Raw genomic sequence first — 20,320 nt, forward strand, 5'->3', positions numbered from 1 at the left:
TCAGAACCTCGATGTGTTTGTTATAAGTCATAAGAATATCTTATTGACATTACAGCTCTTGGTGCTGTCAATGTTCCGGATACTGAGTCATGGTGTAAGAATCCTGGAGGATTTGATTTGGGTGCCTCCAGATACCTCTAGCTTATTGTGACTGCGACTGATAACCTGCAGCCACTTTGTTCAGGCAGTGTGGTTCATAAGCACAATACACAAGGTACATACCTACATACATCCCCAGTAGACCTTGCCTCCAGCTCTCCCAGATATCGTACCTTACTATTAGGTATGCTTTTGTGGTGACACAGAGCCCAGCTGGCTCATGCCTATAAAGTACGCGCTTAACGCCAATGAAAACCGCACCGTTGGCCCCTCGGCCCCTGCTGAGAACACCCGCAGGGCCAAGATCTCAAGGGCCTCCGCCTTGTTAGACCTCTTTTGGTAAAGATCCTCCAGTTAACGCTGGGCATATGCATGAGGCTCCTGTCTCTTACTCCCGGCACTCCAGTGACCTCCCCGGCCCTCGCTTCTCTAATTATTATTATCATCATCAGGAACGAGAAGTGCTGCCGTAGGTCATTTTTACTCCATACTTCTTCTCCAATTCCACACCAAGGCGTCCAAATCACCTCAGCCTCGACGATGGATTCGGGTCTTCTGGACCAAGCTGCGGCCTTGATTTCCTAGACGCTCCAGGTACCCAACAAGCGAATCTTGCGTAAACCACAATCTTCTTATTCCCTCATTCTTGCCCAAACACTTTCCTTCGCTCTGGCCTGCTCGGAAATTGTTTATTGTTGATCGCTCTTTCCTCGCGGCCTTTACCCCACTTTCCCTTGTCAAACCCCATTCCATCATCGTGACCGCGTCATCCGAGGGTTTCGTCTTCAGGACCACTTCACCACAGTTCCAAGTCTCCTATCTCTGCCAATTCATCGCTGCCTACTTGAATCACCCCTATTCATATGCCCCAAAGCTGACCACTCCTGAGTCAACGCCCAACGCCTGAGCCGCCAGAGTGTGTAACCAAGAAAGCGGGCCAGTTTGGTCCGACCTTCGTGCCTTTGATCGACTAACTCACGATTACCATCCTCCTAATAAGACGGTTCTTGAACCACCTGCTACACCTTTGAAAGATACCCCCGGGATCGTCCGTCCTGTCCGGATCATTGGACCATCAAGATGAGCTACAACACCGGCGCAACCTTCATTCCTGGCGGAGAAGATAACTACTACATCCCGGAAATCGTTCAACCTACCCCCAATCGGTACGTGCGCAGACACCCTTGGGCCCACTCATCCATTCCTTTGCAAGTGGACTTGTCCAGCTCATCTCATCTAGCGTACATGAACAACCTCAAAACATTCAGCATAACGTAGCTCAGCTCGAACATGCTGCTTCGAGCCCTGACTCGGCATACTCAGGCTCTGTCTACAGCCCTCAATCCGCCCATACTTCCTCCAATATGTACACCCAGTGGCCTCAGTCACAACATGACCAGCTGTATCAACAACCACCTGCTCAGCAGCATTATGACAATCGGGGTTATGCGACACCACTGACAAGTCCTCAAGCTCAATCACATTCTCAGCCTCAGTCTCAACCCCGGCTCCAACACCCGCAGTACACTCAACCTCCCTCCCAATCCTACCAACAAGATGCCTTTCCTCCTCGCCAATCCTCGGCTGCTGTGGTCGAACAACCAAACTTCTCTCCATTTCCTGTCATTCGAAACCCTCCACCGAACATCCCTCCCACCGATGAACAGAAGGAAGCTACATTGGAGGCCTCAAGAGCTGCGGTTCTAAGTTGCAATGATCCCGAAACCCAACTTTTATGGGCTCAAGATGCTCTCAATTATGTCGAGATTTGCCAGCAGAATGAGCAACGACAGGCTTTGGCGCAGCCTGCTCGAGCCATGACTCCCCGCATCGAACATGTTCTCCGTGAAGATGCAGTGAAAGTGGTCTCCTTTCTTGCCGATCAGCACCACCCACGCGCCGAATTTATGAGATCCATGTGGTTAGAGTTCGGCAAGTTCGGCCATAGGATCGACAAGAAGGAGGCTTTCCTTGGTTACTCTCGTGCTTCTGAGAGGGGTTACGCACGCGCCGATTACCGCATCGGAATGCAGTTTGAGTCATCTAACGATGCTCTGAAAGCCATCAAGTATTATCAACAAGGTGTCGATAAGGGTGACTCGGCTTCTTGTTACAGATTAGGCATGATGACGCTTCTCGGTCAGCATGGCCAAGTGCAAGACTACGAGCGAGGCCTCAACCTGATCTATATGGCAGCGCAGACCGCGGACGAAAATGCTCCCCAAGGCGCCTACGTCTTGGGCATGCTTCAAGCTCACGAAATGCCACAAGTGTCCATACCAGAGGCCTATCTACCAAAGGACATTGCAAACGCCAGGATTAATATCGAAAAGGCCGCCTTTCTTGGTTTCGCAAAAGCCCAGGTCAGACTCGGGGCTGCCTATGAATTGTGTGAGTTGGAGTGTCCCTTCGATCCCGCACTATCTCTACACTACAATGCTCTTGCTGCCAGACAAGGAGAGGCAGAGGCAGAAATGGCCATCAGCAAATGGTTCCTCTGTGGGCACGAAGGGCTCTTTGAAAAGAATGAAGAGATGGCTTTCGTTTACGCCCAGAGAGCGGCTCTGTCAGGCTTATCAACCGCCCAATTCGCTTTGGGATACTACTATGAAGTCGGTATATATGTTCCCGTCAACTTTGAACAGGCCAAGGATTGGTATCGAAAAGCGTCACAAGGAGGAAACTCTGATGCGGCTGGTAGAGTCGAGGCAATCTCAAGGTCCAAAACTTTGTCTCGGAAGGATCACGAAAAAGTCGCACTCTCCAAGATACGACAACAACGTGCTGCTACAACTGGGCGCCCGACTGACACCCCGACGCCTTCGTTGCCTTCATTAAATGAAGTCAACGAGCCCCTGTTAGATATGCCAGACCCCTCTCGACTTTCGATCAACGATCAACGGCTGTCCCCAAGGCCTGGCAGTACGGCGCCATATCCAACGGGCAAACCCAGTATGCCTCATCCTGAGATTCGCCCTACATCCGCATTTGGTATCAACCCCAATCTTCGTACAGCTTCGGCCCAGTCCATGGGATCAGGGCGACAAGACCCATACAGTTACAACCAGATGCCACCGCAACAACGCCCCTATGCTGATAACGATGGCTATGGTCGAGGAAGTCGTATGCCATCTGCCGGATACAATCAAAGTCATGAGGGAGGTCCTCAGGTTCGGCCACCAAACAGAACAAATGCTGGATCGCCTTATCTCAATCAGCAGAATACTCCTCCACTACCAGGGAAGGTCAATATCGGATATACCGCCCCGCTCGAACCTGAGAGAAAACCTCGCCCGATGCATCCGAACGGTGGTCAGCCACCCTCAAATCCCTCGTCTCGCAACTCCTCCCGCCCCAATCAGCCTCCACAAGGAGGCCAGGGACCCCCACGACCAGCCTCATCGAATCAACAGCGTCCAAGTCAAGGCTCTTTCAACCAGAGCAATCGTCCGCAACCCGGCCGAGCCCCAAACCAATACCCTCCACAAAATGTCCAACCAGCAAAGATGGCACCTTCCAAGCCATCACCCCACGCCCCTGCTAGCAATGCACCGCAATCTAAGCCGGCCGCAGTCCCAGCTGCTGCAGCGCCTGTCCGACCACCAGGGAAAGGACCCAAGACCTTTGACGAAATGGGTGTCCCTCAGGGGAAGGACAAGGGCGATTGTGTAAGTCGACTCCATACCGATGCTACTGCATTTCCAAGTTTCCTCACTGACGATTGTCGTATCTACAGCGTGTGATGTAATGTTCCGACACCATGATTCTCTTCGTAATACTTGGTCTATTTGGAATGATTAATGACATTCGATGATACCCATTTTTAACAGTTCAGCGGTTTTGTTGATATGTGAACCTGAACTTTGCGATGAGTTGCGTTATCGAACTCCTTCATGTTTTTTGAAATACTTCTATGAATGGGGGCCGAGGGCTTCTCGAGCTCTAGGATGATATTGGAGGCCGGCGTGGTCGACTGTAGACGACGGTGGCATGGGGGCGTCCAACTGTCTGCCATGTTTTGGTCAAATATAATGCGGCTGTGCCACCAGCCAGCCAATTCCACATTCGCAAACTTCTTGGACAAGGTCTTCTTTTTACCCAATCCGCAGACTAGCCCGGCTGTTCCAAACTCGCCTGCTTAGCAAACCCAGGTGGCAGAGGAGTGTCTGCGCAGACCACCATGAAAGAGGTCCCTCAGCCCTCTTCCGTAGCGATTTGTTGGGGCACCGTGATGGTGTCGACGTCCAAGGTCAAGTCGCCCCGGTGACCCATTTGAAGCCTGGAAATCGCCGCAGTCACAGTATCTTGGATCGGCGCCACTTATAATAGCTGGCGACCTCAAGCCTGGATGCAGTCGGGGAGCATCCGTGAACAAACATTAGAGACGGTGCCGGTTATGGGTGGATCAGCGATGGTCTCTTTGGTTGTCGCCAAATGGTCGGATTTCCCAGAGTTGGTATCTTTGAACTCTCTTGGTCCAACACTTTCAAGCGAAGAAATATGCCATAGATCCTGGGATGGAAAAGTGTGCACGATGTGCAAAGGCATATCAATCACCAAGGTTCATCATCCTGGGTAGCCAAATACCTCCTGTGAGGATTTCTCTTAATCCAATCCAGAACATGTTGCGCCGCATCCCTCGTCTCAGCGTGGTCGTAATAACTCGTCAATTGAAAGCCGTAGATCAAGCCATCAACGCCCGCGGTGCCGAGTAGCTTCTCCACATACCAGTCATGCTTGCTGCCCGTGGTCCATGCAAAGACTTTGCCGAACGCTCTGGAGGCCTTGGCCTGGCGTAGCTCCGTGCACGTATAGTAAGAGGTCTCGTCGCAGGTTCCAAATTGCAGCGGGAGGATCCAGTGGCCATAGGACATGACGCCTTGAGTGAACGACACGGACGAGGCGGCAAAGGCTGCGAGAACGGTTCGAGAAGCGCCGTTGAGATTGAGAGCTTCATTGGCATTGATCGATTTGGCGATCGAGTTGTAAGCCCGGCCTCTCGTATTGTAGAACCCGAATTGAACCCTGACGCCGTGAGGCTCAAGAATCTCGCGCGAAAGATCTTGTAGTCCTTCGACGGCGCAGTGTCGCCGTGACGGAGAGTCGACACACCGGTCAGGAGTTTTGATATCAAACCATACAAAGTTGACGGTCCGGCCGGCTTGACGTTCCAAGGCAATGGCTTCGAACATGGTGCGTGCGGAATCCCCCCGAGTGATCGATGTCCCATCGTGGTCCGCATACCATCCATCCTTCCACGCGTACATATCCATTTCCAGTGCGTTGGCCCCATGACTCAACGAATCCCGTATTCCTTGAACCGTGTGAACCCGATGGGCTATCATGTAGAACGGTTCCGCTGTTGTATTTCGCCCGCCATTGTTGGCTTCGTCCTCAGTTTGTCGCCCCCCATCCAGTACTCTTTGCTCGTTGGGTAATGGGCTAAGTGTCGATGCGCATATGTAGCCGAAGACCAACACAAGGAGGTATTGGACCAGGCGGTACTGAGTGCCCGCCATGGTGTCGACAAGGTGGATTTCGGTGCAGGTGCTATATCATGGCGTGTGGCACTGATGTGGGGGTATCAAGCGACCGAGGGTGTCTCATTGCATTTCAAAAGCTTCACCATGTATTGCAGTACATGTCAACTGCAAAATGTACCACAGCTTGACAATCTTCTTCCTTATGAAGGAACAACCATGAAGCATTGAGTAGAGCAGACCGCAGTATTGAGGGACCAAAGCCGTAAAATGTTATATGTTGCATTGGCCGTCAGGAGGGTAGTGGTCGTATCTCGTATGCTTTAGGTCAGCCCCGGAAAATAGATTCTGGGCGCTCGGGCTTACGATTCAAGCCTGGATTCCCCAGGACTTGTCACGTCCTTCAAACTGTAAAGTTTGGGTGCTTTTGGGTTGCCGAGAGAGGTGGTCACTGTGGGTGGACACCGAGCTCCCAGCGAGATGTTGTGCGCCACACAGGCGTCTTAGATCCATGCGAGGTGCAGCGGAGCCGCGCTTCGTCGCTCGGAATGGCCCGAATGGACCATTTATTGCATCATAAAGCTCTGAGTGCTGCCACTGTCTCGATCCATCACAAACCCTCTTGTGCATCCCATGCGAGAGGCTACTTCGTAGGCAGATTGTTTGGTATTGTCTGATTTAGGGACCCCTCCCCCGGGGATCCCTAACCGTAATAGGCTCGATCTCCTACTCTGTACGTAGCATCTATGGAGCAGTAGTGCTCTTGTAGCTGGTTATACGTGGTCAAATTTCCAAACAGTCAACAGGATCGACATGTCGCATGGCTGTTTTCGGTTTTCTGTTGGCGGTGTGTTGTTGTTGACAACCCATCAACGCCGTAGCTGATTGTAGGCCTACAGCGTTCGATGCGAGGCGCATCTTCGGCCATGCATCCATATTATTGGCGCCGTTTGCATCGTCGTAAGCATTCGACTTCTATTGGTCTGCATGTGATGACTTTCGCTCTCCACATGTATTTACAGACCGCCGATGAAGACTTCGTGCCTGCGACAGTGCTGCTGCTCGCCGAGACCTAACAAATGGATGGCGACGTTTCGCTTTGGACGGTCCGAAGCTTCCAGGCTGACGGATCTTTTACTGGCCCAGCCTTTAGAGTTGCAAGGCCTGATGACGAAACAAGTGAAAGAGCTCATTGTTGGTCCGTGGTCCACGCGCCGACAGGTAAGGGGGGCGCCTCACTGTCATATCCTGGGAGCGCCTTATGCCACCTTCGCAACAGATGCTGGACAAACAAGCTGAGGGCTGAACAGCTTCATAGGAACCTCCGCAGTCCTGGGCTGTCCAGTGAGATCAGTAAGTTCTGGGACGGTTGCTCAATCCATCTGCCATCCCATTTCTTCGGCAATCACATCTGTCAGTCCGTTTTTGTATTTGTGTGCATCCGAGCGAAGAGGCGGCCACTGTCTGCTCTTCTTTCGTAGCGCCTCGACCTGAGGAATGGATGATTTCAAATCACTTGGTCGACAGTTAGTCAGTCAGTCAGGTCTCAAAATCTCGCGAAGACTGATAGCACAAAAGCAGACAAGCGCAATGTATAGCACCTGTCAAGGAATGCAACATACTCGAGCTTGCCATGAATGACATATTCCTGCTGCTCCAGAACTTCGGCAAGTTCAAGTTGATGATTGTGCAAGAGATCTGTGTTGGGCACAACCACGAGAGGAACGCCGATTCTCAAAGCGTCGAGAATAGACCCCGAACCTAGTGCCAAAGATGAGACCTAAATGTCCCTCTCCTTCCAGCAGTCGGGAAACCAACCTGCATGACTAATGACCAGGCCCTCGTCGTCTGTGGTCCGACCTTTGGCCGCCAACATCTCACTTCCGAGGCCTGTCGAATTGAAGCCAAAACCAGTCACATTGAAATCCTGTGATCCAGATGTGTTGTTTAGGTCGTCGACCCCAGAACGAAAGATGGTCCCTCCCTCTTCATTGCCATACTGTACCCTTAGCTCAGTGTATTCTGCTTTCTTGAGGGCAGCAATGAAGTCTGGCGCTAGCACCGCTCGGATGAGGCTGTTAAAAGATGCCGTAGCCCCGATGGTCACAAAACATCGCTTTCCTGACGCATCTGTTGACATAGTACTTGCCATAATCAACTGGAATGGGGTCTCCAAGCCAGGAACAATAGCATGAATGTTGAGATAGGCATCGCACGGCATGAATGGAGAGAAAATGCATCGGAGAAATTATGGCGAAGCATAAATCTATCAGTGTGCCACTATGGCAGACCATAAGCTTCTAATGCGCATTATGCATTTCTCCAGAAAATGTTCAAGCTCAGCATTAATGGTCATGCCTTGAACAAAATCAGACATCCACACATAGCCAGGCGATGGCCACATCAGCGCGACATTTATGTCGCTCCTTACTACAGGTCTCTCATCACTTGCCTGTCAAACGGAAAGGGCCGCAGGCATGCCTGCACGGGCCAAAGTGGTCATGCAAAGTTCCTCCATTCCGACAACTATCATCAACGACGTTCCGCAGAGCTGCAAACGATCCCACCGACGGGCAGTCAGGTAATCCCACATCTCTTCAGGATGATTCAAGCCCCCGAGGCGAGAACGAGAACGCGGCAGCAGCACAGCCCGGTAAAAAAGCACAAGACAATGGAATGGTAGACGAGTTGGAAGAGCTCCTCTTTGACACCACGCCTCCACCAATCCGGATGTACGAAACACCGAATAGCCCAGCCAGCGCCGAAGACCTCACCGAGGACGAACTTGCCCTGATGAAAGAATTGGCCAAGGACGCACCCCAAGAATTTCGCGGCGACCCGGTCGGACTCTACAACCATCTCCTTGCTGAGGCGGAGTCGATGGAGACGGAGGAGGGAATGGACAAGTCGGTGCTTGACGATTTCGAACGCGAGTTCTCACTGGGAATGGACGATCTCGACATAGGGGTTGATAGATTGGACCGAAGAAGTATAGGGTGGCATGCACGCGATGAAGACGACGAATTTGCTCAGACCGAGGATGCGGACGACGAGCATGATGATTCAGACATCACATCTGTTGCCCACAGTGAATTGGAAGTTCATCGAGAAATCAGAGAGTATACCCGGGTGACGGCCTGGGATATGCCATTACTACAAAGTAAGTCGCAGACAGGACAAGCGCATTGTGCATCTACCGTGGTCAACACTTGTAACTAACAATGTCTCCAGACTTTGTCAAACCCTTTGAACCACCGACCGAAAAACAGCCCTTGCGATTTCGCTATACAACATACCTAGGCGAGACTCATCCAGCAGCTCGAAAAGTCGTCTTGCAGTTCTGTCCCAAGGATCTGCCAGGCCTCACCGCAGCACAACAGCTGAAGCTCCTCAAGCTGGTGGGCCCGCGTTACAACCCAGACACAGAAATTGTCAAAATGTCATGCGAGAATTTCGAGGCACCTGCACAGAACAAGCGTCACCTAGCTGATCTTGTGACCTCGTTGATCGATGAAGCCAAGAATGGAAAGGATACCCTTGAGGATATCCCACTTGACCTGCGACATCATAGGTCCAAGAAAGTCGCAAAGTTCCCGCAGGAGTGGAAACTCGACACAGAACGAGTTAAGCAACTGCTGAGCCAGAGAAAAGAGCAGCAATTGCTGCAGGAGTCCGAGGGCACGAAAGTGCTGGACGGAAGAGAATACGTGTATAAACAGGTTGAGGCTGCCCGGCAGCAGCGTGTACAGCAGCCAGTCCGCACTCTGAATTATTAGACGAACCTCATCTCTTGACTTTCCTGGTCACGAGTCTGTATTCCGAACAATTTTCAACTTTTTTTTATTTCTTTGATAATATTGTTTGAAGGCCGTGGCACTATCTTTGTCACCCCTTTGTTGCCATCACTCTTGGCTTTCGAAAATCCAATGAACCCAGGTGTCTATCTATGAGACATTGAATGAAGCACCCTTTTCCCCCAAACCCCCCAAAAATGACTGGGTATCACAAGCAATGAACATGTCCGTCCCCCTTAACCCTCATGCAAGAAGTCCAATTCACCAGGCTGTCGCGGGTCCTACTTTGAGCTTCCGCTGGATGTGCCTTTGGCCTTCTTCGCCTCACCATCAGCAGATCCAGCTTTACCTTGAGTAGTGGTGCGCGACGACGATGCACTTCCAGCAGCCACCTTAGCACTTCCAGCAGCCACCTTAGCACTTCCGTCTTTCTTTCCATCCTTCACCTCCCGTCGAAGGTGTAAAGCCCGTCCGCGACGAGAAAAAACCGGTCTTAGACTGGGATGGGCCCAGCCAGTCATCATGAGATTACCTTTCCTAAAGGCATCTTCATCTCGCTTTCGCGCTGCTGCATTCAACGCCTCTTCGTGTCGTCTGATCAACTCTCGCTTGTCTTGTGCGAGATTGGTCTGCTTGTCGTCCTCGACGTCGACACGCTCATCGGCTGAGCTCTCAGCAGTTCGATTATCTGCCTTTCGTCCACGATTGTTGGTAGAAGGGGTGCTGGCAGTGGAGTAGCGGTTGGAAATATAGCTTTGGCGGCTGGAAGCTCGAGACATCTCCTGAAGGCCCGAGCCTCGTCTCCAGTTCATGTCATGGATTCCATGGCTCAATCTGCTGTGGCCATTTCCAACAAGTAAACTTCCCTTGCCGTATCTCTCACGGTACCATTTCGGAAGGTCCTGTAGACCAACTGCGTGTAGGCCAGCAAGATCGGTTGGCATCTCATGCTTGTAGATGCAACCAGTCTGAGCAAAATCGCATTCGCCTTTGCGCATCCAGTAGGCACAGTGGGTTTTCTTGCCATGAGGCCGTGCGACGTTCACAGCGCTCGATCCGACTGAGATTGTCGGTGAGGTCTCCGTAGGACTTGGACTACTCATGGGAATATCAAAGTCGATGAGGGAACTGGTTGAGATTGGCGTGTCCACTTCTGAAGCCGTCTGGTCTTCGACCCCATATGCTCTTCCCTCCTCAGCAAGACTTTCCAGATTGTGTTCCTTGATGTCCCTGCGGAGCACGGCGGTTGGTCTGGCCGGTGATTGAGGGGAACGGATTGGTAAAGTCGTTGTTTCCACTGATGGCTCTTTTTGCTGGGTGGATCTAGCAAATGGCGGGATGGAATTGTTGATGGCGTCAACGATGTAGTATTCATGACGGCTTGGGGCAACTCCGATCCCAGTCATGCCTGCTGTGTCCCAGGTTGATAGAGTCCTGGACAGATTCCGGATTTGTATATGATGAGGTAGCTCATCCATTGCGATGAGCGGCACCATGGCCCCATTCTGTCTAGTGACAAAGAATTGGGGCTTGAGAGAACTGGTCTCAGCTCGAATGTCGGCCATTGTGTGACAAGTAGACCTAAAAGATAGAGTAATTGTTAGATATATGTACCTGAGGAGCGACAGAGCAAGATCTTGGGAGCACAAGGAAATGAGGCTTTTGCTGTAGGCTCTCGCTATTGCTGCTGATGTTGAGTGATTTGGAATGAGGATCTGGGAGGGGGGAAAGGCCGAATATTTATAGTCTGGGGGAATCAGAGGAGATGACTGGACGTTGAGTAGTAACGACTTGTATGTGTCATACGTGATTCATTGAGAAGCCAGGAACGTGAATAGCCGTGGCATGCAAACTCATATGTCTCACATGTGGTGATTCATGCAGTGAGCAACTTGAATAGTAAGGTAGTCTTAAGGGTCCAATGTGCAGTGACTCCACGATGAATAGCCATGGGGGACACTCAGCAAGCCAACTTAACACCATGGATAGTCATGACAGCGACCCAACAGTGTGTCGTGAATAATCGTTCATGTCCAAAGGGGAATTCCTGATAGGCCAGTTTAAGACCTTTCGTTATGACTCCATAGTTTGAATAGAGTCGTTACGACCAGTGTAGGAAGCCCCAGTCATGGCCAGTATCCGTGTCTCGGGTTGTAGTAACGACATGTAGTGTAAGCTCACGTGATCAATGGGTATGACTTACAGTATCCAAAGCCTTGGCCAATAGATGTATGTAGAATTCAAGGATATGTGCAGCGAAGGAAAATGGAGACTGTGAAGATAGGTAGTCGTGTCAATGTCCTCATGATTGATAGAAATCTGCAAATTGTGAAAATTGTTGGAAGGCTATATGGGATACTTGCGTTTGCTTGCTTCCAAACAGAGTTGACCGAACAGACGGTTTGGCACATTCAAAGAACATCCTCCACATTTCTTTGTGCAAACGGAACCAACACAAATACCGAGCAAGAGAAGATGGGACCAAACAGTGGAAATGAATTGCAAACCGTGGATAGAGCAGTCAAACAAGCATTCGACAAGATGATAATTGAATCAATCAACTAAGCGTGGAATTGGATAGAATGGATTTGAGTTGAGGCACGCGTTTTCCTACCGTTCGTGCTCTGAATGGTACTTGCCGCTCGATACCAGAAAGACATACCTTGAGAGTCCGACCTACTCTTGCATTCTGTTTTTTCAGTTCAGATGGTTCATCAACATAAGAATCCTGAGTCCACGGTGTTGGAGCCACAAGGCTGCCATCCGCCCGCAAGCCATGCAGATATCCATGAGGTTTAAGACAGTCATGACGAATGACGAATGCGCCACGTCACTAAGCCAACGCCCCAACTTGAGTGTTCCGGTAGAGTTATTTAGGCTGTGAAGATGCAGATGCTCAGCAGCTTCCCGAGAAGAACAAAGGGCTCCAATGGGTTAGAAGAGGAAATTTTGATGTTGATTAATTGAGCAGCCATGTGAACCTAAGAGGCCACGACCGAGCGATTCAACTCCTGGGATGATTTGGCGATACCTAATTCCAATGAAGAGGGCGGACGGCGAAGATCAAGACTCTGTCGAATTGATTTTTTGCGACTTTCTGGTCTGAAGGGTGCTGTAGGCAATGCCTACCGACATGGGCACTCCTGGCATTCAATTCGTGTCTGCATTCGAAAAAGTTGGAACAAGCAATGACTTATCGTGCTGATGTGTCCCGGTCCCGGTCCCTCAGCAAGGAAGCTCTAGCAACCTTGCTTCCATGATTGACAAGGGATGCGAGTCAGTGAGATTCATGATTGGCCACGATAAAATTGATGGGCAGCCTTATCATGGCTGGGTGTCTGATCTCTGCCAGGCAGAAGCAAGGCTTCATTGTCGTGGGTTTTGTAGTTGCATGCCAAGAATGAAAATGCGAGAGATGAGCGACGCACAAGAAATCCAGACCTTACAAAACAAGTATTAGGTACAACGTACCTTGGAACATGGAGGAACCGACCTACGGTCTATACATAACAAATTTCCAAACCAGTAAAGGCAGTCATGACGTGAGGCTTGGGAATGTATCGGGGCACCTACATACGCACACCTACTTGGTAAATTTATAAGTCACATGATAGACTAATCATCCCTACAGGAATACTCCGTAGGAAACAAACGCCCTCTAGAAGTGAGGAGTGCCCTGGAGAGGGTGCCCCGGGGAAAGCACCCTGGAGGAGAGTGCTTAGGAGGAGTGCATCGAGTGCCCAAGTAGCCCTTGGAGAAGTGCTAGATATGCTAAGGAATAGCATGCATATGTCGATGCCTTGATACATTCCCTCAAAACATTTCAATTCATAAGACAGGTGACGATGGGGGTATGCTGAGGCATAATGGAGTATAATTTTATGTCCGAGTGTGGTTTCCATAGTGACCTCAGTTGAGAGAGCTTATCTCCTAGGCTTAGCTGCTCCACAAAAGTGAAAATCCTAGCGCTGGCGTGGCAGCCTACTCCGTACAGAGTAGGGCAGAATGAATACTTACCGTACTTTTTACGCACACAAAATAATGTAGATTGAGAGATTGAGAGATTTATTCAAATCAGATCGTTCTAAGCTTTTGTTCTGACCGAATGGCTTCGGTCAATTCAGACATTACAATGATAAAACCAGGGAGGCAGGTAAGCCGTAAGGTGAAACGAGACAGATGCCTTCCTTCAGCGAAGGAATCTTGATGCCTGGCCGACTTCGATCGATCGAAAAGCAGGGGCTGAGTGGCTCATCACCTGTGATCGACCGAAACTACCATCACTCCCAGTTCATCGGCTGATCCAGACTCACCATGGACGATGATCGGGCATCATTCAATTGTAAAGTGCTCGTCGTGCCCGTTCCCCGCCGACGCATTCCAGCCTATAACTTCTGGATGGTGGACGTGCTCGCCCTATTGTGCCTTTCTACCGGGCTTCGGGCATCGGTTAAGCATGATCTTTTGTAAACTCGTGCTCGAGACCCTTGCGATCCTTGGTACCCTTGCTTAGGAAACAGGTCGCGGTATCTGTTTGGCTGAATCAGCCTCTTTCTCACCGCGTGTCCATCGATAGTGGGAAGCTAAGCATGTTAGTTGCTGTAAGACGACCGGTGACCCTGCGTCAAGTGATCTGGAATGATGACTCTTGTCTCTCTCAGGCCCGGCAAGGAAGGTCCATGGCTAGGGAACACCCAGTCAGCGGCCGAGAGGCTCCTGGTGGATGCATGGGTATGACTGGATCCGATGCGTATTTACGAGAACGAGGTGAATGAGTCTCGTGCGAGCGTACCTATTTGGTACCCAGTAGGCCAGTCCACCCTGTCGTAGCCATTCCGGGGGCTTAGCCACGCACCACTCGGCAGGCACTGGCCGCGCCCCTCCAGAAAGGTGTTGAGGGTGCAAACCACAGTCCATTGACCCTGGCCCATGGGCCACCTACCTAACCAGCCACTACAGGCTCCTTAGAGGATGGATGATGCTTAGCCCAAGGTGAAACCGCAATCTAAACCCAAATCAAACCGCCCCAAGGTCCCTTAGACTCATGCTGCACAAACTGCACAGGCACGACAGGATAGTAGGTCTGCAAGTCTGCCGCCAGTCACGCCTAAAAATGTGCAAAGTCCAGCGTTGTGGCACCAATGCTGGCTGTCCACGCCGTCCAAACCCAGACAGCCGCAGTTCCTCAATTGCACCCTCGCCTCCAACACCTCGTTTCCTATTCTTCCATCCACAACACCTCATCACCTCTCTGCCGTGGGCAACCTTTTTCCTTCTTTCATCCCTCTTTGCGACCTGCTTTCGCCTTGATTTTATTCTGCCACGCGTCAATTGGATTTTACAACCACGTTACCATGGCCACCGAGGCCTCAATCGCCCTCACCAATCGATCCCTCCGTACCATCCGCACAGTGCGTCCAACCTCCCTTCCGCGGCACCCCGAATCATCTCAAAACTGACCTTTGAACAGGAATTGGAATTTCTCGCAGACTCTGCAATCATCTCTCCAGACCAGCTTTCCTCCATTCTGTCACAACTACCCGCCCAGACCCCCCTACATGCTCCTTTACACGCCCCCATTCAAAATGGCTCATCCAACACCCCCGTCGAACAGTTTTCCAACATGTCTATGAAGGAGCAATACGCCCCAGTCCCTACTCCTGCTCCTCTACCTCCTCCAGCATACGTGCCTGTCCCTCAGATTCTTTCCATCGCTTCCGCTTTATACGCATATTCTCCCACAGATGCCGGAGACTTGGCATTGCAGCCTGGAGATCGGATCCAGGTGTCAGAACACATGAACAACGACTGTACGTCATGAACCATTCCATAATTTCAAAACAACATCTGACTAATGTAATCTCACAGGGTGGAGAGGTCGAAATGAACGCACAAATTTGGAAGGAATCTTTCCACGAAGTTATGTCAACGTGATCGAGGAAAAGGCGCGGCCTCCAATGATGCCTGGATCTTCAGACTATGGCAACATGCCTCTTCAATTGACCCAGTCTGGAACAGGACCTGACGGCCGGAAATACAGCAAACTTGAAGAGCAAGGCAAGAAGTTTGGTAAAAAGATGGGCAATGCCGCCATCTTTGGTGCTGGAGCAACAATCGGCAGCAACATTGTCAACGGCATATTCTGATGAATCCGTCAGGTGTTCGTTATGTTTCAACATCAGCCTCGATCGGCTACGACTATGACTTGGGTAGACACTATGCACCACGCGGATAGGGAGACATGATGGATTCTGTCGGCATGTGCGTTGACAGACTGGTTGCTATAATGGAAGAGAGTATTTGGCCTTTGAGCACAATTCGACGACCACACCGAACTGAATCAAACCACACCGAGCCACCGGGATGTTTTTTTGTGCATGGGATTTGGCGTTGGGCAGTCATGGGATTTTTATCAGGGACGATGGACTGGGTCATCAAAATCGAAATGCGGAGTCCAGCACGAGTCTGGCCACACAGCGTCTTCTCGTTTCACCACTTTTACAGGGTACCGGCCTTATTTCCTTTGTATCTATTAGACACCTCTTGAGAGATATTGTCTCATTCGATCGACAACACTTGCGTCTTTATGGCAACCTGGCCTATATTTTCCTTTGGCAAGCCAAATTGCTTCTGCTTGTCTTATAACAGCGCTCAGTGTTGATTGTGGCAAGCACGTTGCCCAAAAAACAGAAGAAGAGGATTGAGGTCAATGTGGAGGTCTATAACATGCAATTGCAACAAGGTAGAATGAGTTCCACCACGTGCAGTGGAGAATAGAATGGTTTGCCCTCGCGGTAATTTCTCAAGAAAATGCGACGCTTTTTCAGGAGTCCCCTTGCGATGCCGCCCTTTTCCCCCTCCAATCATTCTCTGCCTCTCCCGAGTACTGATGTCGTCTACGTCAGTCCTCAGCATCGGCCCACTGTATGTACATCTGGGTGATCATGTTCTGAAGTCCACATGAAACCCAGGAATTCTGAAAGTTGTGGTAGGGCAAGATGCGTCCATTGTAGACTGTTTCAGCTCAATGTGTTTGGCTGGTTCTCTCAATCACGGTCGTGTGTGGTCGTGTGTGGCTGTTTGCAAGGACAACGTTGGAGTGGGAGAGCCACACTCACCGCCACGGCGAGGTCGCGAGAACGTCGGATCCCCAACGCTTTTACCGCCTTTTGCTTCGCCCAAGATATTTGGTACAAGATACGTTGAGTAGACCGTATACATGCATGTCATCTCTTCACTCGACTTATGTGAATTGTCGTCGTCGTTGAAATGTATTGGTGATGAAATTGTCCCAGGTCTCAGCCTCAGTCTTCGTCTTTCGCTGGAGGTGGACCACTGGCTCGAATCATCTTTTCAATCATTTGGCCTCGCACCACCTCTTTACTCTCGCCCATGCCTAGAGCCATGTATGCCAGAAGAGGAGGGTGCCCAACGTAACTGGCATAGGAGTCGCGAACAATGTTGTTGCTCCATTCATAACGCGAGGTGTCGGCATGCCCCGTTCCGACATATTTTGCCTGCAAAGATTCGAGTTGTTGCAAAGTACGCAATTTGTCGGCCATGATAGCGGAATGGGCTTCGAATGGGAAGAATGCCGGGTGGTGTAGGTCTCAAAGGAAAGGGCAAATGCGGTGAGGACTCGCGGATTCAAAGGTTCGTCGCTGGTATTGCTTTTGGCAGGCTTTTTGACTAGAGAGAACGATCATTCATCTGCAAAATGGTTACAGTGGTTCAGAGAGGAATGTCACGTGCGACCCCATTCGGGAAGGATTCTGGTCACGTTGAAACAGAAGGCTAAACACGTGATCCTCCACTCAGCCCCTCAAGTCCCTCCACTTGCACCACCGCAAAAGGGCAGGAAGGAGCAATTTCGGGTCCGGGTTAATTTTCTCCCCGGCCACAGAAAACGCACAACTCAGACGCAGACGCATACCTTTTGACCTCGTCCTATACTTTGCTCGCCCTGTTCCGTCTGCCTGGAAGTCTCCAAAACTCGTTGCCCCGCCCCGTGCCTCAAGATCCACCATCGTGGAACTCTTCTGGACGCGAGTCCTCGGATACGACACCTTTCGGAGCGACACCGGCCTACGGAGTACTCCAAGGTCTTGGAGAGTGGTGCCTTTATACCACCAGACCCTTAGTCCCACGACCCTACGGAGCCGCCCAAAGTCCGTCCCCATCTAGTCGCAGACGCTTGAGCACACCGCTGGTGAGTTGACAAAGTCTCTACACACACAAGTTAATGCTCATGGGGAATCCGCAAGCAGGATATTACCACACACATACGGACAAATTCTCTGAAAAGCGAACATCTCTGAGATCCCGCGTGGCATTACTGACGAGAGTCAGATCTGTCCCTGTCAGATTTTTCCGCATCCCGTCCAGTCAAAGTCCCTCCAGAGTCGTATCGGTTCCTCCTCAAGGTTTCTTGGTCCCGCCCCCCACATCACTCGCGGCACTCGCCAACATTCTGCGGGAGTAGACGTTGCACAAGTCTGCCACCGCCCTCCGTTGTACGGTGGTTGACACAGCATCGGCTGTGGACCGGACTACTTGCCCTCGGCCCAAGTCGGCTTGCTCTGTAATCCCCCCTCCTCATTCGTCCACCCCTCCTAAGCCGCTCGCCGCAGCCGAACGCATCTGAGCGCAGAACCCCCAAAGAACCACCGACCTGCCAGGAACCTGTTCATCTTACGCCATGGCTTGATACCCGCCCCTTCAACAGTTCCCTCGGATCTTGTCCTGAACCCGTCCTCTTGTCTGAGGTCTGTCCGAACTGTCCACCTGCGTCCAATCCCGCGACACTGATTATCGTGCGTCCCTCAATTCCGCCATCCTAATCTCCCTCCATGAACCCCATCAGATTTGCCCTAGTGGGCTCTTGTAGAAAATCTCTCATCTCTCCCACTTTCTCATCCAGAATGGCCACCACAAGACTACAAGCTGAAGCCAGAAGGATGGGGTCAATCAGTCAGACACGCGCCGCTTCTGGCGCCGCAAAGATCAAGGTCAAGAACCCTGTTGTCGAGCTCGATGGCGATGAGATGACCCGTATCATCTGGCAAGACATCAAGGACAAGTTCATCTACCCATACCTCGACATTGACCTCAAGTACTACGATCTAGGCCTTCCCTATCGTGATGAGACTGACGACAAGGTCACCATCGAAGCTGCAGAGGCTATCAAGAAATACTCGGTCGGCGTCAAGTGTGCCACCATTACTCCAGATGAAGAGCGAGTCAAGGAGTTCAACCTCAAGAAGAGTTCGTACATACCTCAGTCCTGCATCGAACCTGCGATACTGATACTCTCTCCTTTTTAGTGTGGCTTTCGCCCAATGGTACCATCCGAAATATCCTAGGAGGCACAGTCTTCCGCGAGCCTATTGTCATTCCCCGCATCCCCCGCCTGGTACCTGGCTGGGAGAAGTCTATCATCATCGGCCGTCACGCCTTTGGAGATCAATACCGTGCAAAGGATGAAGTGATCCGCGAGGCTGGTACTCTCGAGATGGTCTTCAAGCCCGCCAATGGCGGAGAGCCAAAGACCGTCAAGGTTTTCGATTTTCCCGAGTCTGGTGGCGTTGCCCAAACACAATACAACACCACCGAGTCCATTGAAGGCTTCGCCCATGCCTCGTTCAAGTTTGCGCTCGAAAAGGGCTGGCCCTTGTACATGAGCACCAAGAACACCATTCTCAAGGCTTACGATGGCAAGTTCAAGGACACTTTCCAGGCCATCTACGAGAGTGACTACAAGAAGGACTTTGAGGCCAAGAAGATCTGGTATGAGCATCGTCTCATCGACGACATGGTCGCACAGATGATCAAGAGCGAGGGTGGCTTCGTCATTGCCATGAAGAACTACGATGGTGACGTCCAGTCCGATATCGTCGCCCAGGGCTTCGGCTCTCTTGGTCTCATGACCTCCCAACTCATTACTCCCGATGGATTGACATACGAAAGTGAGGCCGCTCACGGCACCGTCACCCGCCACTACCGTGAACACCAAAAGGGCCGAGAGACCTCCACCAACCCCATTGCCAGTATCTTCGCATGGACCCGAGGCTTAGTCAAGCGTGGACATCTCGACGAGACCCCTGAGCTCGTCACATGGGCTGAAAGCCTGGAGAAGGCCGTCATTGACACAGTCAACGACGATGGCATCATGACCAAGGATTTGGCTCTTGCCACCGGTCGTAAAGACCGTGAGGCCTGGGTCACCACCGGCCAATTCATGGAGGCAATCGAGAAGAGATTCCAGAAGAACCTCGCGGCTGAGGGATTGGCCAAGAAATAGATGTGACCTCAACTCACCGGCATTTTGATTATTGTTTTTGGGAACAAGACGGTGTCAAGCCAGCCAAGAACGTTTAGAAGGAAACATCTGGTCAGCAGCAACAGCGAAAGCACTGGCGGCGACAGGAGCAGCAGAAGCAGAAGAAGCATTGCATCTCGGCCGTGAAACTAGGCCGTTCTCCTTTTCATATCCATTGTGAGCGTGGTTGAAGCAACAGCATGGCGTCAGCTTTCCATACAGAAGGACGAAAGTCTGGATAGAGGGTGAGCAGTGCCAGAGCATTGGACTTACACCGCCCGGCGTCTCTACACTTCCAACAATTACCTAGAAAGCGAGAGCGAGAGCGAAGATGGGAGGGGAAAAAGTGGTGTCGACGAGCGCTTATGGACTGGCGTTTTGCGCATCATGGAAACTTGATGTCCGTCGCGTCACGTCACCGGGAGAAGGACCGCCGGCTAGCATTGCATCGCTTGCAATTTTCATCTTGATTGCATAGTAGTGCCATGGGATCGGTCGGTCGGTCGGTCGGTCGGTCGCCACCGCAATCATTTGCTCCCTGTCTTTTTTTGCATTCTGCATGTTAGAAAAGTCGAAATATAAACAAACCAATTGATCAAATTACCGCAACAAAATGCCCTCATAGTCGA

At 51.1% G+C, this 20,320-nt stretch overlaps 8 protein-coding genes across 8 annotated transcripts; 4 read left to right on the forward strand and 4 right to left on the reverse strand.

Annotated features, from left to right (window-relative positions):
• The first annotated feature begins 664 nt into the window (after positions 1-664).
• Positions 665-4,206, forward strand: PV10_00377 (uncharacterized protein). The gene is made up of 3 exons (XM_016364450.1): positions 665-1,265; positions 1,340-3,767; positions 3,836-4,206. The coding sequence occupies exons 1-3, from the start codon at positions 1,180-1,182 to the stop codon at positions 3,845-3,847; spliced, it is 2,526 nt and encodes an 841-aa protein (XP_016228099.1). The 5' UTR covers positions 665-1,179; the 3' UTR covers positions 3,848-4,206.
• Positions 3,918-5,802, reverse strand: PV10_00378 (uncharacterized protein). Its single transcript, XM_016364451.1, has one exon. The coding sequence runs from the start codon at positions 5,616-5,618 to the stop codon at positions 4,653-4,655; it is 966 nt and encodes a 321-aa protein (XP_016228100.1). The 5' UTR covers positions 5,619-5,802; the 3' UTR covers positions 3,918-4,652.
• Positions 5,803-5,973: 171 nt separating this feature from the next.
• PV10_00379 (uncharacterized protein) lies at positions 5,974-7,800 on the reverse strand (the record flags this gene model as incomplete). The annotated part of the gene is made up of 3 exons (XM_016364452.1): positions 5,974-7,094; positions 7,202-7,340; positions 7,398-7,800. The coding sequence occupies 3 exons, from the start codon at positions 7,798-7,800 to the stop codon at positions 6,953-6,955; spliced, it is 684 nt and encodes a 227-aa protein (XP_016228101.1). The 3' UTR covers positions 5,974-6,952.
• A 147-nt stretch (positions 7,801-7,947) lies between these two features.
• PV10_00380 (uncharacterized protein) lies at positions 7,948-9,416 on the forward strand. The gene is made up of 2 exons (XM_016364453.1): positions 7,948-8,739; positions 8,811-9,416. Exons 1-2 carry the CDS (start codon positions 7,974-7,976, stop codon positions 9,353-9,355), a joined length of 1,311 nt encoding a protein of 436 aa, XP_016228102.1. The 5' UTR covers positions 7,948-7,973; the 3' UTR covers positions 9,356-9,416.
• A 238-nt stretch (positions 9,417-9,654) lies between these two features.
• On the reverse strand, positions 9,655-10,938 carry PV10_00381 (uncharacterized protein; the record flags this gene model as incomplete). The annotated part of the gene is made up of 1 exon (XM_016364454.1): positions 9,655-10,938. The coding sequence occupies one exon, from the start codon at positions 10,936-10,938 to the stop codon at positions 9,655-9,657; it is 1,284 nt and encodes a 427-aa protein (XP_016228103.1).
• Positions 10,939-14,504: 3,566 nt separating this feature from the next.
• On the forward strand, positions 14,505-16,288 carry PV10_00382 (uncharacterized protein). Its single transcript, XM_016364455.1, has 3 exons — positions 14,505-14,784; positions 14,844-15,183; positions 15,242-16,288. The coding sequence occupies exons 1-3, from the start codon at positions 14,515-14,517 to the stop codon at positions 15,517-15,519; spliced, it is 888 nt and encodes a 295-aa protein (XP_016228104.1). The 5' UTR covers positions 14,505-14,514; the 3' UTR covers positions 15,520-16,288.
• Positions 16,289-16,616: 328 nt separating this feature from the next.
• PV10_00383 (uncharacterized protein) lies at positions 16,617-16,935 on the reverse strand (the record flags this gene model as incomplete). Its single annotated transcript, XM_016364456.1, has 2 exons — positions 16,617-16,708; positions 16,758-16,935. The coding sequence occupies 2 exons, from the start codon at positions 16,933-16,935 to the stop codon at positions 16,617-16,619; spliced, it is 270 nt and encodes an 89-aa protein (XP_016228105.1).
• Positions 16,936-17,312: 377 nt separating this feature from the next.
• PV10_00384 (isocitrate dehydrogenase [NADP], mitochondrial) lies at positions 17,313-20,305 on the forward strand. The gene is made up of 3 exons (XM_016364457.1): positions 17,313-17,582; positions 17,641-18,637; positions 18,697-20,305. Exons 2-3 carry the CDS (start codon positions 18,223-18,225, stop codon positions 19,671-19,673), a joined length of 1,392 nt encoding a protein of 463 aa, XP_016228106.1. The 5' UTR covers positions 17,313-17,582; positions 17,641-18,222; the 3' UTR covers positions 19,674-20,305.
• The last annotated feature ends 15 nt before the right edge of the window (positions 20,306-20,320 follow it).

This window comes from Exophiala mesophila (assembly GCF_000836275.1).
Source record: "Exophiala mesophila strain CBS 40295 unplaced genomic scaffold supercont1.1, whole genome shotgun sequence".
In the NCBI taxonomy this organism is placed as follows: domain Eukaryota; kingdom Fungi; phylum Ascomycota; class Eurotiomycetes; order Chaetothyriales; family Herpotrichiellaceae; genus Exophiala; species Exophiala mesophila.

Excerpts from the sequence above, each read along its gene's own strand:
- PV10_00380 (XM_016364453.1), top strand. The coding sequence starts at position 7,974 with ATGGCCACATCAGCGCGACATTTATGTCGCTCCTTACTACAGGTCTCT. Across the intron at positions 8,740-8,810 it reads GGATATGCCATTACTACAAA|ACTTTGTCAAACCCTTTGAA; the intron begins GTAAGTCGCAGA and ends CAATGTCTCCAG.
- PV10_00377 (XM_016364450.1), top strand. The coding sequence starts at position 1,180 with ATGAGCTACAACACCGGCGCAACCTTCATTCCTGGCGGAGAAGATAAC. Across the intron at positions 1,266-1,339 it reads GTTCAACCTACCCCCAATCG|CGTACATGAACAACCTCAAA; the intron begins GTACGTGCGCAG and ends CATCTCATCTAG.
- PV10_00378 (XM_016364451.1), bottom strand. The coding sequence starts at position 5,618 with ATGGCGGGCACTCAGTACCGCCTGGTCCAATACCTCCTTGTGTTGGTC.
- PV10_00382 (XM_016364455.1), top strand. The coding sequence starts at position 14,515 with ATGCTGGCTGTCCACGCCGTCCAAACCCAGACAGCCGCAGTTCCTCAA. Across the intron at positions 14,785-14,843 it reads CCCTCCGTACCATCCGCACA|GAATTGGAATTTCTCGCAGA; the intron begins GTGCGTCCAACC and ends ACCTTTGAACAG. Across the intron at positions 15,184-15,241 it reads AGAACACATGAACAACGACT|GGTGGAGAGGTCGAAATGAA; the intron begins GTACGTCATGAA and ends GTAATCTCACAG.
- PV10_00384 (XM_016364457.1), top strand. The coding sequence starts at position 18,223 with ATGAACCCCATCAGATTTGCCCTAGTGGGCTCTTGTAGAAAATCTCTC. Across the intron at positions 18,638-18,696 it reads GGAGTTCAACCTCAAGAAGA|TGTGGCTTTCGCCCAATGGT; the intron begins GTTCGTACATAC and ends TCTCCTTTTTAG.